Source organism: Bubalus bubalis, chromosome 13, assembly GCF_019923935.1.
Source record: "Bubalus bubalis isolate 160015118507 breed Murrah chromosome 13, NDDB_SH_1, whole genome shotgun sequence".
In the NCBI taxonomy this organism is placed as follows: Eukaryota; Metazoa; Chordata; class Mammalia; order Artiodactyla; family Bovidae; genus Bubalus; species Bubalus bubalis.
The window spans coordinates 36,751,853-36,771,539 of record NC_059169.1 but is presented as its reverse complement, the minus strand read 5'-3'; the positions used below and the strand labels follow the sequence as shown (position 1 = coordinate 36,771,539).

At 40.2% G+C, this 19,687-nt stretch overlaps 1 protein-coding gene across 2 annotated transcripts in view; it reads right to left on the bottom strand.

The window, feature by feature from the left end:
* Window positions 1-16,067: 16,067 nt before the first annotated feature.
* The window catches only part of EDNRB (endothelin receptor type B), a 32,986-nt gene continuing 29,366 nt past the window's right edge, over window positions 16,068-19,687 (bottom strand). For both annotated transcript variants that reach the window (XM_006076470.4, XM_025262711.3), the window contains exon 8: window positions 16,068-18,638. In XM_006076470.4, the coding sequence (XP_006076532.1) occupies window positions 18,504-18,638 (135 nt within the window). In that variant the 3' untranslated portion in view covers window positions 16,068-18,503. The remainder of the gene's footprint in view (window positions 18,639-19,687) is intronic.

Here is a 19,687-nt window from a genome sequence, read left to right as displayed (position 1 = left end):
TAAACTCAAAATGGATTAAAGATCTAAATGTAAGACCAGAAGCTATAAAACTCCAAGAGGAGAACATAGGCAAAACACTCTGCAACATAAATCACAGCAGGATCCTCTATGACCCACCTACCAAAATATTGGAAATAAAAGCAAAAATAAACAAATGGGACCTAATTAAAATTAAAAGCTTCTGCACAACAAAGGAAACTATTAGCAAGGTGAAAAGGCAGCCTTCAGAATGGGAGAAAATAATAGCAAACAAAGCAACTGACAAACAATTAATCTCAAAAATATACAGGCAACTCCTACAGCTTAATTCCAGAAAAATAAATGACCCAATCAAAAAATGGGCCAAAGAACTAAACAGACATTTCTCCAAAGAAGACATACAGATGGCTAACAAACACATGAAAAGATGTTCAACATCACTCATTATCAGAGAAATTCAAATCAAAACCACAATGAGGTACCATTTCACGCCAGTCAGAATGGCTGCGATCCAAAAGTCTACAAGTAATAAATGCTGGAGAGGGTGTGGAGAAAAGGGAACCCTCTTACACTGTTGGTGGGAATGCAGACTAGTACAGCCACTATGGAGAACAGTGTGGAGATTTTAAAAAACTGGATTTAAAAAACTGGAAATAGAACTGCCATACGACCCAGCAATCCCACTGCTGGGCATACACACCGAGGAAACCAGAATTGAAAGACACGTGTACCCCAGTGTTCATCGCAGCACTGTTTATAATAGCCAGGACATGGAAGCAACCTAGATGTCCATTGGCAGATGAATGGATAAGAAGGCTGTGGTGCATATACACAATGGAGTATTACTCAGCCATAAAAAAGAATACATTTGAATCAGGTCTAATGAGGTGAATGAAACTGGAGCCTATTATACAGAGTGAAGTAAGCCAGAAAGAAAAACACCAATACAGTATAATAACGCATATATATGAAATTTAGAAAGATGGTAACGATAACCCTGTATGTGGGACAGCAAAAGAGACACAGATGTATAGAACAGTCTTTTGGACTCTGTGGGAGAGGGCGAGGGTGGGATGATTTGAGAGAATGGCATTGAAACATGTATATTATCATATGTGGAATGAATCACTAGTCCAGGTTCAATGCATGATACAGGGTGCTCAGGGCTGGTGCACTGGGATGACCCAGAGGGATGGTATGGGGAGGGAGATGGGAAGGGGGTTCAGGATGGGGAACACGTGTACACCTGTGGCAGATTCATGTCAATGTATGGCAAAACCAATACAATATTGTAAAGTAATTAGCCTCCAATTAAAATGAATAAATTTATATTAAAAAAAAAAGAAAACTGAGATCATGGCATCTGGTCTCATTACTTCATGGCAAATAGGTGGGGAAACAATGGAAACAGTGAGTGATTTCATTTTCTTGGACTCCAAAATCACTGCAGATGGTGACTGCACCCATGAAATTAAAAGACCATTTGCTCCTTGGAAGAAAAGCTATGACCAACCTAGACAGCATATTAAAAAGCAGAGACATTACTTTACCAACAAAGGTCTGTCTAATCAAAGCTATGGTTTTTCCAGTAGTCATGTGTGGATGTTAGAGTTGGACTATAAAGGAAGCTGAGTGCTGAAGAACTGATGCTTTCAAACAGTGATGTTGGAGTAAACTCTTGAGAGTCTCTTGGACTGCAAGGAGATCTGACCAGTCCATCCGAAGGGAAATCAGTCCTGAATATTCATTGGAAGGATTGATGTTGAAGTGAAAACTCCAATACTTTGTTGCAGGGAGAGGGACCCCTTCCAGGGCCCGAAATTGGGCTCATGTCTAACATTCAGAAATGAATTGTCCGAGGAGACATATGTGCGGACAAAGCAAGAGATTTTATTGGGAAAGGGCACCCGGGTGGAGAGCAGTAGGGTAAGGGAACCCAGGAGAATTGCTCTGCCACGTAGCTCGCAGTCTCGGGTTTTATGGTGATGGGATTTGTTTCCAGGTTGTTTTTGGCCAATCATTCTAATTCAGAGTCTTTCCTGGTGGCACACGCATCACTCAGCCAAGATGGATGCTAGCGAGAGGGATTCTGGGAAGTGGATCGACACGCGGTGTCTCCTTTTGACTTTTCCCGAACTCCTCCGGTTGGTGGTGGCTTATTAGTTCCGTATTCCTTACCAGGATCTCCTGTCATAAAACAGCTCATGCAAATGGTTACTAAAGGGCCTGACCAGGGTGGGCAGTTTCAGTCAGTGTGCTTCCCCTAACACTTTGGCCACCTGTTGGAAAAAAACAATTCTGATGCCGGAAAAGATTGAAGGCGGGAGGAGAAGGGGACGACAGAGGATGAGGTGGTTGGATGGTATCAGTGACTCAATGGACATGAGTTTGAGAAAGCTCTGGTCGTTGGTAGTTGGACAGGGAAATCTGGTGTGCTACAGTCCAGGGGGTCACAAAGAGTCAGACATGACTGAGCAACTGAACTGAAGTGACAATTACATCACTATTTTTTTTAAAGTTTTTTTTTCTCTCTCTCTCTTCTCCAGTTTATACCCAGTCTCTCCTTCTTGAAATCCAATCCCATCTCCTCATGCTTTCTCAGAACTCTCTTCTTTACACCATTTCCCAAATCCTCTTCTGTATCTTCAAACCTCTCCCTCTCCAGCAATTTAACCCCATCATTATATAAACTCTGTCAAGATTCTTGTGTATTTTTTTAAAAAGACAAACGTTGTAGAAGTTCTTCAAGTGTAAGTGACGCCAAGTCAAATATTTATATGTTCTCCCTTTACTCTCGGCGTGTCAGGTGAGTGCATGTGTGCATACACACACACACACACACACACACACACACCCTTCAGAAGCATTAGAGACTGCCTTTCTCTTGTGGCTCCCCCTCTCAGTGAACAGAATCACCCAAGTCAGACACCTGGGATGTGTCATTGACTCTTTACCTATCTGACTCCCACTTTTCATTCATCACTAGGCGGGATCCTGTTGATTTATTTTCTAAATATCTGTTCAGTCCAGCTACATCATTCCAGAACTATTACCCTAGTCTAGGGTGCAATATCTATTACCTCATAACCTAGGGCCTTTTAATCTGTTTCTAGAATTCCAGTTTTGCCCTCATTTACTGTCTGTAGAAGGTCCATGATCATCTTTCTAAGTGCACATCCTGGATTGAAAGTGCTTAGTGTCTCCCCATCACTGATTTGAAACTCTTACCTTTGAAGGGCCTTCTGAACTGGATTTTGTTTACTTGTCTATAACTATTCTCTTGCTCTGATGCCACATACACACAGAGTTCAGATATACGCACATACATATGCACACACAGACCCACACCCATGTACATACATATGCATACACACACACACACACACACACACAGACATCGTCAGAGATCATGTCCTCTCTCATCTCTAGGCTGTACGTGTGCTGTCCTCTCTCAGGAGAAACCTCCTTGTTTTGGACTTTGGTCTGGCTAACTCCCACTCACTCTTAGCCTTCAGGCTAAAAGTCACCTGCCCTAGGAAGCCTTCCCTAAATGCCACAGAATCCAGGCTCCTCTGCGCTTCGTTTTTCCTGTAAGAGTTTCTTACTGAGTTCCACGTGTGTTGTTGACTTTTGAGAGGAATAAATGGTGTTGCTTATCTCAGATTTATAACTTGGCTTTCTCCACAGTCTGTTTAATATGTACTGAACAGTGAGGCCAAAGTTGACTACAGTGTCAATTTAAGTACTTGAAATAATAAAAACTTTCCTAATCTTAAAGCATACTAGGATAATGCTAATTGATAATACTAATTGTTAATTAGGATAATTGATTAAGCTATGTTTCAACCTCTTGGAAAAAAACAATTTTTCTAGCACCACCTACAATGTAATAAAGTGGACTTCATGTTCAGCCATTATTTTCTTTTTCCCCTGTTTCCTTTGATTTGCTAAAAAGTTTAAACTTTCAAGAATTAATTTAGTAAGTCATTCAAATTTGCCTGTTTATTATGTTAAATGTATTACAGTTTTAAAATCCCCTTTGGAATTTATTTGCTTAATCTTTAGTAAACATTACAAAATGCTTCTATATTGCCTATTTAGTAAAATACCCTTGTTATACTTCTGCCAACCCCAAAGCATTCAGACACTCTGCAAATAATAAACACTCTGATTAATATGTGGTATTAAAAAATCTAGCCAGAGTGCTTACAGAGCTTACAACCCAGGAAATGTATTCATATGCCTCTACCACTATTCCACTTTTAAAGATTAATTTTTACATTTAATAAACTAACATATGTGCCCTAGTTTATTGTAAGAAGGTTTATAATGAATACTAGCTTCTTCTTGCCCCTCCCCCATCCTTTGTTCCTGTGAATTCTGCATCATTAAGTAATATCTTTCTTTTTTCCTAGCCTTTCAGCCTTTTTCTTTCATGTTTCTGAAAACATAATTTACTGCCATTTCTCAATTTTTCAATTAGGTGTTATCTGCATTTTTCCTTTTCTTTTTCCACTTCTTAAATTGTGAACTACAACATAACTACAGAAGTGGTCATAAGACATTTATACTAAAATAATATACAAATTTAGTAGTATATAAAGTACATCATATTTTATGTAATATGTATATATAATAGTATCAACATACGCATATATAATATATGCCAACTTACATTCAGTTCAGTTCAGTTGCTCAGTCATGTCTGACTCTTTGTGACCCCATGAATCGCAGCACGCCAGGCCTCCCTGTCCATCACTAACTCCCGGAGTTCACTCAGACTCATGTCCATCGAGTCAGTGATGCCATCCAGCCATCTCATCCTCTGTCATCCCCTTCTCCTCCTGCCCCCAATCCCTCCCAGCATTAGAGTCTTTTCCAATGAGTCAACTCTTCGCATGAGGTGGCCAAAGTACTGGAGCTTCAGCCTTAGCATCATTCCTTCCAAAGAAATCCCAGGGCTGATCTCCTTCAGAATGGACTGGTTGGATCTCCTTGCAGTCCAAGGGACTCTCAAGAGTCTTCTCCAACACCACACTTCAAAAGCATCAATTCTTCGGTGCTCAGCTTTCCTCACAGTCCAACTCTCACATCCATACATGACCACTGGAAAAACCATAGCCTTGACTAGACAGACCTTTGTTGACAAAGTAATGTCTCTGCTTTTGAATATGCTATCTAGGTTGGTCATAACTTTCCTTCCAAGGAGTAAGTGTCTTTTAATTTCATGGCTGCAATCACCATCTGCAGTGATTTTGGAGCCCCCAGAAAAATAAAGTCTGACACTGTTTCCACTGTTTCCCCATCTATTTGCCATGAAGTGATGGGACCAGATGCCATGATCTTCATTTTATGAATGTTGAGCTTTAAGCCAACTTTTTCACTCTCCTCTTTCACTTTCATCAAGAGGCTTTTTAGTTCCTCTTTACTTTCTGCAATAAGGGTGGTATCATCTGCATATCTGAGGTGATTGATATTTCTCCTGGCAATCTTGATTCCAGCTTGTGCTTCTTCCAGTCCAGCATTTCTCATGATGTACTCTGCATAGAAGTTAAATAAGCAGGGTGACAAGATACAGCATTGAGTACTCCTTTTCCTATTTGGAACCAGTCTGTTGTTCCATGTCCAGTTCTAACTGTTGCTTCCTGACCTGCATATAGGTTTCTCAAGAGGCAGGTCAAGTGGTCTGGTATTCCCATCTCTTTCAGAATTTTCCACAGTTTATTGTGATCCACACAGTCAAACGCTTCGGCATAGTCAATAAAGCAGAAATAGATGTTTTTCTCGAACTCTCTTGTTTTTTCGATGATCCAGCAGATGTTGGCAATTTGATCTCTGCTTCCTCTGCCTTTTCTAAAACCAGCTTGAACATCTGGAAGTTCATGGTTCACGTATTGCTGAAGCCTGGCTTGGAGAATTTTGAGCATTACTTTACTAGCATGTGACATATATAATACATGTATGTATAATATATGTGTGTGCCTGCTAAGTTGCTTCAGTTGTGTCTGACTCTTTCCAAGCCTATGGACTGTAGCTGCCAGGCTCCTCTGTCCATAGAATTCTCCAGGCAAGAATCCTGGAGTGGGTTGCCATGCCCTCCTCCAGGGAATCTTCCCTAGCCAGGGATGGAACCCAAATCTCTTATGTCTCCTGCATTTGCAGGCTGGTTCTTCATCACTAGTGCCACCTGGGCAGCCCCATATATAATATAGTTATATTTAAAGTACATGTTGGGCTTCCCTGGTGGCTCAGATGGTAAAGAATCTGGCTGCAATGCAGGAGACTCGGGTTCGATTCCTGGGTCAGGAAGATTCCCTGGGAAAGGAAATGAAACCTACTCCAGTCTTCTTGCCTGACAAATCACATGGACAGAGGAGCTTGGCGGGCTACAGTCTATAGGGTCGTGGAGTCAGACATGACTGAAGTGACTTAGTAGAGACACGAAGTATATATTTATATATAATATAGTTGTTACTGTTTTTGTTTAGTCGTTAAGTCTTGTCTGACCCTTTGCAACCCCATGGACTGCAGCCTGCCAGGCTCCTCTGTCCATTTGGATTTCCCAGGCGTGAATATTGGAGTGAGTTGACATTTCCTTCTCCAGGGGATCTTCCCAACCTAGGGATCAAACGCACTTCTCCTGAATTGTCAGACAGGTTCTTTACTGCCAGCTACCAGGGAAGCCCCTATATAAATAGCCCCTATATAGTTATTTCCATAGATAGCCATATTACATACATCATATATTTTGTATTAATATGCATTTAGCATACAGAATACTATAAATTAATAACATAACAAATAATAAGCATCTCTCCAAAGCCAGTAGAGCCTCATGTGAATAACCATCATCCTTCCTGTATAATTATTTTCTTGCTTACCTGTATTTATTTATTGTCATCTATGTTTGCAATACTGTAAAATATAGCTTGGTTTTGCAAGGTTTTGAACTTCATGTTAATGAAATCAGACTGATGGAACTCAGTGGTTCTCAACAGGAGGCAGTTTGGCCCCCACGAGGCACTGGACAATGTCTGGAGACATTTTGTTTGTAACAACTGAGTGGGTGGATGCTACAGGCTTCTACTAAGCTGAGGCTAGGAATGCTGCTAAACATCTTAAAATGCACAAGAAAGACTCTTTAACAAAGAATTATTGGGGCAAAAATGTAAATAGTGCTGAGGTTGAGAAAACCATAGTAGAGTATATCACAGTATGGCTATGGACCACAAAATCTAGCCATAGAAAGTATCATGGATAGAGTTAGAGTTTTTCTATTTTTGACTGAAACAAACAATACTTCTCTGAACATTCTGGTATCTGTATCCTGATTACATAAGCAGTATCTCTACAAATAGAAATTTTGGTCATAGGATAAGCATATCTTCAACTTTTTTAGGTAGTTAGCAATTGTTATGTCTGACGTGCTGTAGGCCATGGGGTTGCAAAGAGTCAGACATGATTTAGCGGCTGAACAACAACAACTGTTGTTTTCCCAAGTCGGTGTTAGGTTTTTATTATACAAAATTAAGATTTACCTCTGTTGCATCATAACCATTACACACACGTTTCTTCCCCTTTTTTTTCTTCCAGTTTATTTATATAACAATTTCATTTGTGTCACAAGATTATTTAAAACAATCTTCAGTGTTCACATTGACAACAACATATCCAAGTCATGTAGGTATGATAATTTATTTTTTCTCTACTAGAAAAAATTTTGGAGATGAATGATTACCTAATTACTTTTTGTTTGCTTACATTCTATGCAACTGTTATCCATTTATCCTCAGGTGCTTTAATAGACTTGCAAACTCCTATAAATACGGTCAAATGTGACAGACAATCTCTTCTGGGTTTTTTTGGTGAGCTCCTCCCCCTACTCTTTAGCTCTAAACTAGACTGATTGCACTGTGGACAGGTTAAACAGTATTTCCTCCCCCTCAGTTATCTTGGGAATAGTTTCTGAGCCTTTCCTGTGTGGGATTCACCTGTTTCCTGGATCCCTTAATTTCCTTCCTCAGTTTAGCTGAAGCACACTTTGGTAGAAGAGCATTACATTCTACTTTCCCTCAAGTTCATCTCTGAAATCCTTTCATTGTATTTTATTTTATTTCTCCTACAAATTTTAATTTTCCAGGAGCGTATTTTCCATCTTTGAACGTTCCTTTTGTGTATACAACATCCAGTATTTGCTGCTCATTATTTATTGCTCTGGGAAAATCAGTTATGATTTTGCTGCATTTTTTCACGTTTGTTTCCCCAGTCCCTTTGCTTTTTTTTTTTCCCCCTGTGTGTTTTGGGTTCTTTCACTTCAGACATTTTTCTAAAATACCTACTGATCTTTGCCTGATTATTCATATTTCAAAATGTGGCACTAAGGTAATTCTAGGTATGTGGTGGGGAAGAAAACCCACTGCAATGAGAACCTTCCCCACCCTCAATAGAGATACCTGTAGACATTATTTTTCTTGAGCTGAGCTGGTTATTTCCTCAAAACAGAATCTTCAGTCTCCTGCTGGGACATACAAGACTGCCAGTCATTCTTCTGGTGTGTCTGGTAGGAGATGAGGGCTGAAGCTCCCACTGTCTATAGGGCAGTCTTTGCTTCATCCTTTTGATTCCAGTAAGGGGTCTCTTTCCCCTCCCACCTTCTTCTGTCCTCCATGTGACCATAGAGCTGACCTCCATGGACCATGATCTCCACAGATAACCTGGTGCAACCTCTCCAGAAGTTAACCTACATGTCTTCAGCAGACTAGGGGCACTCACTGGTTTGTACAGGCTAGAGATGGATGCTCCAGTCTGACCTCTTAGACTTTTAGTCAGTCCTTTTGTTTCTTGCTTCACTTCAGTCCCTTGTCTTCAAAGGGAAAGAAGACACCTGCCCTCCAACACCCGAGTCTCTTCTGGGCTGTGAAACATGTCGACCTGCCTCTGTGGCAGTCACTGCATAGAGAAAGCCCAAATTTGAGTTGTTTCTCATCTTTTTGGTTTTCATCTTACTTCTGTTAATATTTCTAATCAGATGCTATCTTCTCTTTCATCTCTGTCTTTGTGGGTTTATACCTTAAAAAATTCTTATTCTGTCATTTTAATGGAGTTTTGGAAGGAGTATGAGGAAAAAAGCATATATTTTTAATACATTAATGTTAACCAAGAGCCTAATCCTCCTCTATTGCGAAGATGGCATGATATATGACGTATGTATAAAATACATATTAATGAGTGAATAGGAGATGAGAAAATGGAGATATATTGTCATCGTCATCATCATCATCCTCTCTCTCTCTCTCTCTCTCTCACACACAACACACACAACACACACACACACACACACACAGAAACTGCTCCTGATGACGTCTCTGATGTTTTTCAAATTTCTAATTTCAAAGATTACTTTGAACATTCTCATTTTACTCTGATTGACAGCTTATCCTTTGTTTCTGCACCACCTTCCCATGACTTTAGTGACACCAGCCTTCATTGTTCCTTGCAGTCTCTTCTGAATTTTTCTTCTCTGTTCACCCCTCTTGCATTTGTGACCCCTGTTATTTTTTTTCTTTTTTCTACTTTTTCTGATTCTCCTTGAACCTTTCCCCCTTTAACGAACATCTCTAAACTGTGGTGGCTCAGATCGTAAAGAGTCTGCCTGCAATACGCGAGACTTGGGTTTGATCCCTAGGTTGGGAAGATCCCCTGGAGGACGGCATGGCAGTACACTCCAGTATTCTTGCCTGAAAAATCCCCATGGACAGAGGAGCCTGGTGGGCTACAGTCCATAGGGCCATAAGAGTCAGACATGACTGAAGTGATTAATACAAACCATGATAAACACATCTTTGTCTTGAACCTTGACATAACTTCTAAATTTCTCCGTGGATGTTCCATGGTACCTTAAACTCATTCCATCCCAGACTTCATTTCGTTCCCAGAATTCATTTTTGTCTCCAATTTAACTGCTGCCTCTCTTTTCCTTTAATGTGGTTTACCTAAGTTGTGCTAAGTTGCTTCAGTTATGTCTGATTCTTTGCAACCCCAGGCACTGTAGCCTGCCAGGCTCCTCTGTCCATGGGGATTCTTCAGGCAAGAAAACTGGAGTGAGTTGCCATGCTCTCCTCCAGGGGATCTTCCCAACCCAGGAATTGAACCCTATTCTCTTATGTCTCCAGCATTAGCAGGCAGGTTCTTTACCACTAGCGTCACGTGGGAAGCCCTTATCTAAGTCAGTTCAGTTCAGTCGCTCAGTTGTGTCCAACTCTTTGTGACCCCATGAATTGCAGCACACCAGGCTTCCCTGTCCATCACCATCTCCTGGAGTTCACTCAAGCTCACGTCCATCAAGTCGGTGATGCCATCCAGCCATCTCATCTTGTGTCATCCCCTTCTCCTCCTGCCCCCAATCCCTCCCAGCATCAGAGTCTTTTCCAATGAGTCAACTCTTCGCATGAGGTGGCCAAAGTACTGGAGTTTCAGCTTCAGCATCATTCCTTCCAAAGAACACCCAGGACTGATCTCCTTTAGAATGGACTGGTTGGACTTCCTTGCAGTCCAAGAGGCTCTCAAGAGTCTTCTCCAACACCACAGTTCAAAAGCGTCAATTCTTTGGCGCTCAGCTTTCTTCACAGTCCAACTCTTGCATCCATACATGACCACTGGAAAAAACATAGCCTTGACTAGATGGACCTTTGTTGGCAAAGTAATGTCTCTGCTTTTCAATATGCTATCTAAGTTGGTCGTTACTTTTCTTCCAAGGAATAAGCATCTTTTAATGGCTGCAGTCACCATCTGCAGTGATTTTGGAGCCCCCCAAAATAAAATATGACACTGTTTCCACTGTTTCCCCATCTATTTCCCAGGAAGTGGTGGGACCAGATGCCAGGATCTTCGTTTTCTGAATGTTGAGCTTTAAGCCAACTTTTTCACTCTCCTCTTTCACTTTCATCAAGAGTCTTTTGAGTTCCTCTTCACTTTCTGCCATAAGGGTGGTATCATCTGCATATCTGAGGTTACTGATATTTCTCCCGGCAATCATGATTCCAGCTTGTGCTTCTTCCAGCCCAGCGTTTCTCATGATGCATTCTGCATATAGGTTAAATAAGCAGAGTGACAATAGGCAGCCTTGATGTACTCTTTTCCCTATTTGGAACCAGTCTGTTGTTCCACGTCCAGTTCTAACTGTTGCTTCCTGACCTGCATATAGGTTTCTCAAGAGGCAGGTCAGGTTGTCTGGTATTCCCATCTCTTTCAGAATTTTCCACAGTTTCTTGTGATCCACACAGTCAAACGCTTTGGCATAGTCAATAAAGCAGAAATAGATGTTTTTCTGGAACTCTCTTGCTTTCTTGATGATCCAGTGGATGTTGGAAATTTGATCTCTTGTTCCTCGCCTTTTCTAAAACCAGCTTGAACATCTGGAAGTTCACGGTTCACATATTGGTGAAGCCTGGCTTGGAGAATTTTGAACATTACTTTACTAGTGTGTGAGATGAGTGCAATTGTGTGGTAGTTTGAGCATTCTTTGGCATTGCCTTTCTTTGGGATTGGAATGAAAACTGCCTTTTTCCAGTCCTTGTGGCCACTGCTGAGTTTTCCAAATTTGCTGGCATATTGAGTGCAGCACTTTCACAGCATCATCTTTCAGGACTTGAAATAGCTCAACTGGAATTCCATCACCTCCACTAGCTTTGTTCATAGTGATGCTTTCTAAGGCCCACTTGACTTCACATTCCATGATGTCTGACTCTAGGTGAATGATCACACCATTGTGATTATCTTGGTTGTGAAGATGTTTTTTGTATAGTTCTTCTGTGTATTCTTGCCACCTCTTCTTAATATCTTCTGCTTCTGTTAGGTCCATACCATTTCTGTCCTTTATTGAGTCCATCTTTGCATGAAATGTTCCCTTGGTATCTCTAATTTTCTTGAAGAGATCTCTAGTCTTTCCCATTCTGTTGTTTTCCTCTATTTTCTTTGCATTTATCTCTGAGGATCAATTATCTAAGTCAGGGACTGGCAAATATTTTCCAGTAAAGGCCAAGTAGTAAATACTTCAGGCTTTGCAGTCCATGAAGTTTCTGTCACAATTGTGCTATTATAGTGAAAGACAATTATAGTCAACATGTAAACAAATGGATGTGGCTGTCTTCCCAGACCTTATTTACAAAAAAAAAAAAAAAAGAAAGAAAACAGGTTAGTAGTCTGGCTTGGCCCTTGGGCCACAGTTTGCTAATTAACGTTAATGGCCCACCAGCCAAACCTCTTAAAAACTTTACCTGCCACATCTTTGTGCTCGAGTAGGTTATGTAGACCCTGTCTTTTCATGTCTGTCATCCATCCTCTCCATGCACATTCCCCGCTCAGACCCTCATGTCTCTATTCTGTCTCCTTGCTTTCTGTCTCATAGTCAGGCTCCACGCTGCTTCCAAACCAGTGTCTTATGGGAACAGAATTTACCCTGTTGCTTCTTATTTAAATACTCGGTGTTCTGCAAACATCTACATTGTAGGGCTTCCTCAGTGTTTGAGGCATAAGAGCTACTTGAAATCTTCATTAAATTAAAGACTTCTGGGCCCCACCTCAGAGATTCTAAAGATATGAGTTGAAGGCTAGGAATCTGCATTTTAAACAAACCTCCAGATGGATTGGCACATGTGGTCCTCAAACATTTGAAAAACAGTAGCCTTAGATAAAGGGCTTCCCTGGTGGTTCAGATAGTAGAGAATCTGCCTGCAATGCAGGAGACCTGGGTTTGATCCCTGGGTCAGGAAGATCCCCTGGAGAAGGGCATGGCAACCCACTCCAGTACTCTTGCCTGGAGAATTCTATGGACAGAGGAGTCTGGTGAGCTACAGTCCACAGGGTCACAAAGAGTCAGACATGATTGAGTGACTAACACTTTCACTTTCAGCCTTGGGAAGGGCAAACCCCTCTGCATGGAGAACAGGTCCTGCATGACCTGTAACTCTCCAGCCCCACCTCTCATAACCCCTCCTTCAACATGCTGTGGGTCAGCCCTTTTCTTGAACTGGCCATACTGGTTCATCCTCTTTTTCCCCATTAGATAGTCACTTTGCCAGTAATGCCATTTCTCCTGGTCTGTTGGGTAAACTTCCTTTAAGGTTCAATTCAAGTTCTAACTGCTCTGATGAGTTTCTCTGAACTGTCTATTCTTACTGTGTATGTGTCCATATTCTAGAACCTATAACATATTAGCTGCTTGAATTTATCTGTCTACTTCTCCCATTAGAGTGTGAATTTCTGAAGGACAGGGACTATGTCTTCTGCATTTGAATATGCCTATGTTTTAGAGGGTACAATAAAATTATGTATTAAGATTGATGCTTTCAAATTGTCATGCTGGAGATGGTAAGGCGATTAAATCAGTCAATCCTTAAGGAAATCAACTCTGAATATTCATTAGAAGGACTGATGCTGAACCTGAAGCTCAGGTTCATACTATGGCTACATGATGCAAAAAGCCGACTCATTGGAAAAGACCCCGATGCTGGGAAAGACTGAGGGCAAGAGAAGAATGGATGATAGAGGATGAGATTGTTGGATGGCATCACTGACTCAGTGGACATGAGTTTGAGCAAACTCTGAAAGATAGTGAAGAACAGGGAAGCCTGGCACGCTGCAGTTCATGAGGTCGCAAAGAGTTTGATACCACTTAGCGACAGAGTAACAATGATGCTATAAATGTGTTGATTTGATATAAAAGTTAGACTAGGAGTGTTCATATCTATATTTTATAGATAATTCAACTGGAACTCTGAAATGTTAACTGACTTGTTTGAGATCAACCAAAGTGTCAAAACAATTGAGAGAGTCATTTCCTAGGCAGGTTGATAGGGAGTCTAGGGGTCCCCAAGGAGAGAGGGGTCTGGAATTCTCAAGGAGGAAGAAAGGACAAACTTTTTTTCTTTCTCCACATTCCTTAGGATTATATAACAATAATGTATCCAGCCTAAGGACAGTCTTTGGATTCAACCTTCTGTTATCTTAAAATTATGGGAGTAGACCTGGTCTTTACAAGGATGTATCTTGCCTGAGGACAGTGTTATCTTAAAATGTAAATTATGGGAGTAGGTCTGATGAGGTCTTTACACCCTCCAGACATTCTTTGGATTATATAACCTCATTGTTAACACTAGCAAGCGGGTACTCTTTCTGCCCCCTTCTGATGCCTATGTCAGAAGCTTTCTCTATCTAGTTTATACTTTAATAAAACTTTATTACACAAAAGCTCTGAGCAATCAAGCCTTGTCTCTGGCCCTGGATTGAATTCTTCTCCTCTGGGGGCCAAGAATCCCGGTGTCTTTGCGTGATTCAACAACAACCTTTCACAATCAAGGGTATCACTTTTTTTTTTTACATTTGGAGTTTTTTCCATTACACATGCTGCCTTCCTACCATGATGGAGTTATTCCCTGGGCTGGTGAGCCTTACATTCTGGAAGTGTTCAGTGGGATTTTCTGATTTGGGTATACACATTCGGTCTGTTGATTATTTAATGTTGTCACTTCTGTGGCTAACTAATGACTGAAAGCGAGTCAGTCCAGCCAGATACATTATTCTTCATGAGTTTGGCCTCTGCACTGTTTGGATTTCTGGACATTTCCATCTTAGTGCTGCCACATCTTTTGGTTTTCTTCCAAGAACCTAAATTGTATTTGTTTTGCCTACATTTACTATCATGAATCATTTGGGCATTATTATTATTATTGTGACTCCATAACTCGTATAGTTCAAGAGAAGGAAGGCTTTTTGTTGAATCCTTAGAGAGGATTCTGCCTGGGTTTTGCTTTCTTGTACTTCTCACATAGCTCCTGAATTCAGAACATTTATATCTCAAAATAGATGGGGGCTTCCCAGATGGCGCCAGTGGCAAAGAACCCACCTGCCAATGCTGCTGCTGCTGCTAAGTCACTTCAGTCGTGTCCGACTCTGTGTGACCCTATAGATGGCAGCCCACCAGGCTTCCCCGGCCCTGGGATTCTCCAGGCAAGAACACTGGAGTGGGTTGCCATTTCCTTCTCCAATGCAGGAAAGTGAAAAGTGAAAGGGAAGTCGCTCAGTCATGTCCGACTCTAGCAACCCCATGGACTGCAGCCCACCAGGCTCCTCCATCCATGGGATTTTCCAGGCAAAAGTACTGGAGTGGGGTGCCATTGCCTTCTCCGACCTGCCAATGCAGGAGACAGAAAAGATGGATGTGGGTTCTATCCCTGGGTTGGGAAGATCCCTTGGAGGAGGGAATGGCAACTCACTCCAGTATCTTTGCCTGGAGAATCTCATGGACAGAGGAGTCTAGCAGGCTGCAGTCCATGGGGTTGCAAAGCGTCGAATGTGACTGAAGTGACTTAGCACACAAGCATATCTCAAAATGCCCAGCTCAGATTAGGCAACTTGACATTCAGAAAAGGTGAGGAATAACTCATACAAACCTCTAGAACACTAGGCTGAGTTTAAGATAATTATTTGGTAAAAGAGTAAATGCAAATTCTTGATTATTTTTATCAGGGGAAGAAAGAGGTTGTGTACTAAGAGATACAAGCATGTGAACCGTGAGAGCTGCAAAACACAGTTATTTAGTGGTCACTTCATTTTGTCTTGTACTAATTTTTGCTGTCATTTCTATCTCCTATCAAGTAAGAGCTGACCTCTTATTTTCTTAATTTCATCCTATCTTGCACTTAGTAAATACTCAAAAGGAGCTTGTGAAATGAAATGAGTGATTCCAAAATCTCATTTCAGCCTTTCACCTTTCATCTATGGTACAGTAATAATTAGACAATGAAATGCTCCCCAGGCAAGAAACCAGAGGTAGAAAGACATAAAGTGCCATTGGCAACTATCAATCAGATAACTTCAGAAAATTGAATGTATATATGTATCTGGTTACTCATAACAATAAACCATTAACAGAAACTTGGCATTTTAATTTAAGAACTTTCATACTTTCTTGACGGTTGTGTGTTTAACATAAGTAATGTACATTTGTGACATTTATATTTCCTTTAAACTTTAATACTAAATTAGTGTTTAATACATTATTGCTTGTGCACTGAAAAAATAAGCTGGTCTTTTTCAAAAACAATTTAAATTTTTATTGATTTTGTTTACATCATAAAGAATTAGCAACTATAGTAGTTGCCACTTTAAGTGACCTCAGAAAAAACAAAATATATAATTATTTTACATGGTTATATTACAATTTTATAAAGTTAGTTACAGCTTACTCATGCTTTGTTATAAACTAGATTCCTTTGGCCAAATGTTGTAAGCTATCAATACTAATGCACATCCATATTAGCAAATATAAAAGAGAAAATCTAAAAGTGTCATAAGTCTTTTAAGCTTTACAACCATGTTAACACTACTTTTGTCCATTGTTATATTATGCAGTCCTTAATACTAGAAAATATGTTTGAAAATTAAACAGTAGCCCCTTTCCCCATATTGATTTTGTTTATGCTGAGAAATCATGTTTGTTTCTTACCAACCTTTGTCAGTCTGTTAAAATTTTGAATCAACCATTTTTAGAAAAGCTACTGAACATGCTGCTGCTGCTGCTAAGTTGCTTCAGTCGTGTCCGACTCTGTGCATGAGTTCATTATACATAATGCATGTATATACTTTCTGTGTGCAGTTTAAAATTTGGCAAGATGTTTACAGCCCATGATTCTGACACAGAGAAAGGGCACAATGATGTAAATGAGGAAGAATCAAAATGAAATCGTCACAAAATGAGCTCAAATTTAAATAGGAATAAAAAAATCCATTAACAAACTGAAAACAGTAGTGACCCAAAGTTAAAATAAGATTTGAAGTTTAAAATGTCTTTTGTGATGACAAGGATCTGAAAATGTGATTGGGAAGACATTACTAAACAAGACTGCGATGTGTATATAAATTCCATGTGGCATATGAATCCATGACTTGTCTTTCCTTTCTGGCATTGTTGGGTTTTTGGTATCCTCACCTTAGGCACTGGAAAGCAGCATTGCCCGTTTATTCTCAACATGTGGCTCTGGGTTACCAAAAAAAAAAAAAAAAAAAAAACAACAACCCAGAAACTCTGTTATATTTTAAGACAGAGTTAAAGCTCTTGGGCCCAATTTGTTCCTGAAGCCACTCTGAGAACATTACACTGTGTTTTGCTGGAACAGAATCAGGACCTTTTGCATTGATGTAAAGGGCAATGACGAACATCAGGCTAAGAATGGGAATCTGTCCCCATGGGTCTCCTCCCGCCCCATCTGATTTCCTCTGTCTTCCGTTTTTCTCTCGTACATACTTTCACACACATCTCATCTGAGTTAACCTAAGGCACTTTGCTGGGGAGATGAAAGAATTCGGCAAGAATGCACAAAGTTAAAAGGTTCTTAACAGTCTCATATAGCAGCTTTGCCTGTGACAGGAAGGCACCGCATCCAGAACTCGTTTCTATTAGTTATTTACAAAAATAATGTAAAAGTTAGTAATAAGTTTTAAAGGTGACTCTTGCACTGACTGTAATAGCTATGCTCTTAGAGACAGTATTTTAACTATCGCATGGTACATATGCCAGATACCGCCTTAATTGCAGAGAAGATGCTGCTGTCTCCTTGGCCATATGGTCAACGCTCCAGGCAACTCACATTCTGTCCATGATGGGGTTACTGGCATCTCTCCGTTGTAAAGGTATGAACACCGGGGCCTGCCCTCTGTTTAATCATCTACACATTGTGTATTGTAGCTAAGTATTTACAGATGACAAAACTAGACGTACAGCTTTTAAACTACAGTGGTAAAAGAAGAATGCTTTAATAATCCTCAAAAAAATTTGTAGGTAGTCCTTTCTTTGCCAAGTACACGAATAGGCGATTTCAAAGCAGTGATTTGGGATGGCATTCCAAAACTTCTCTCTCTGTCCCTTTGTGACATTTGATCTCATCTGAATGTAAAGTTGCATGATTTTCAAAAACCTCAGTCTCTCTGATTCTCCCTCCTGATCATTTAAATATATCTCTAATGTCAAAAATACACCGGCTGAACTATTTTCACATGTTGTTTCCAAATATAATCCCTACCAATGGTGTAAAACTTTAAAAGATTTTTAAAATTTTAAATTTCATCTACAAATTCTGTTTTGCAGTGACACATTTTTCCTTTACATCAGATTCATCTTAATTTACAAAAATAAACATCTTTCACAGGAATTCTGAGTGAACTCAAGTTAAATGTAAGTGGTGTTTGAATAGACCAGAAGTTCTGAAGAGCTATAATATAGTGAAGTGCTAACTGTAAAGAATTAAGTGCTTTCACAATGAGGCTTTCTTAATTCTCACTGCTTGTCTTCTCATGCTGTAAACAGCTCATCAAATGTCATGCGGAACTCTTGAGTGTGAAGAAAATAATCACTCTTACAGTTGTACATTGTTTTGTGCAAACACACACGTTGTTTTGTTTCACTTTGGCAGACACATCTTTGTTTGAATGATTTCTGTCCAAAATAAAGAAAATGAATAATCCTTCTTTCAAGATGAGCTGTATTTATTACTGGAACGGAAGTTGTCATATCCGTGATCGTTAGCTTTGAACTTTAAACACGACTGCTTTTCCTCCAAGGACTGTTTTTCTTCAAATGATTGGCACCAGCAGCATAAACATGACTGCACAAAGCAAAGTAACTTCGTTATAAGTTTACATCAAGTTACGCTATCACAACCCTCCTTGCTCACCAGAATTCTGGCTTTCTCTGCATGAACAGCAATTCTTGGGCCACTTTCTTGCCATGACCTCTTATTTTCCCCTTAAAAACATATAACTACAGAAGTAGTATATGATAAGTTTTTAAACTAGAAGCTACACTGAAGAAAAATGTATATAATTAAACTTCTTCATCTTTTAATTAAAATGAAATAGAAAGACACTTAATTCTTGGATACTTACTCTTGATTACTTGAGGAATACTCTTAATATTTGATAAATATATAACTCAAAGCTTTTTTCCTATGCAAGTGGAAATATTACCATACCTATACATCCATAATAATCTGTAACTTTGTGGGCATCAAAATAATTGTAGCTTGTTCCCCCCATATATTTAAGTACAGAACTAAAATTGTCAGCAAAGAGATGCTACAGACCCATGTTGACGTCTTCCACTCTGAGAATATGGTGCCCTAGAACTTCACCCCTAATTCCATAGAAATGGAATGGTGGTCGACAGTGGGGAACTGAAAACAGCTCCTTTGTCCCTTTCCTGTTTACCTATTTCTGTTCACTTCTAACCTTAAAAGAACCTAATTATAGGCTTCTCTGGTGGCTCAGAGGATAAAGAATCTGCCTGCAATGCAGAAGACTGAGGTTCAATCCCTGGGTTGGGAAAATCCCCTGGAGAAGGGAATGGCCCAGTCCAGTATTCTTGCTTGGAGAATTTTATGGGTAGAGGAGCCTGGTGGGCTGCAGACCATGGGGTCACAAAGAGTTGGACATGACTGAGCAACTAACACACCCCTAGAGATTTGATCACTAAGCAATTGAAACTGACTCCTGACTTAATGCTCAACTGAGTGCACAAGATGCCTTGTCTAACCTGTTGATGCTTTTCCTAGATAAAAAGAAGCAGGACTAGGTCTGAACCCACAGCAATCCTCCCAAGCAATCCTGCAAGCAGATCACTTGGCAAGATAACATCTGAAGAGAGAGCCAGACAGTC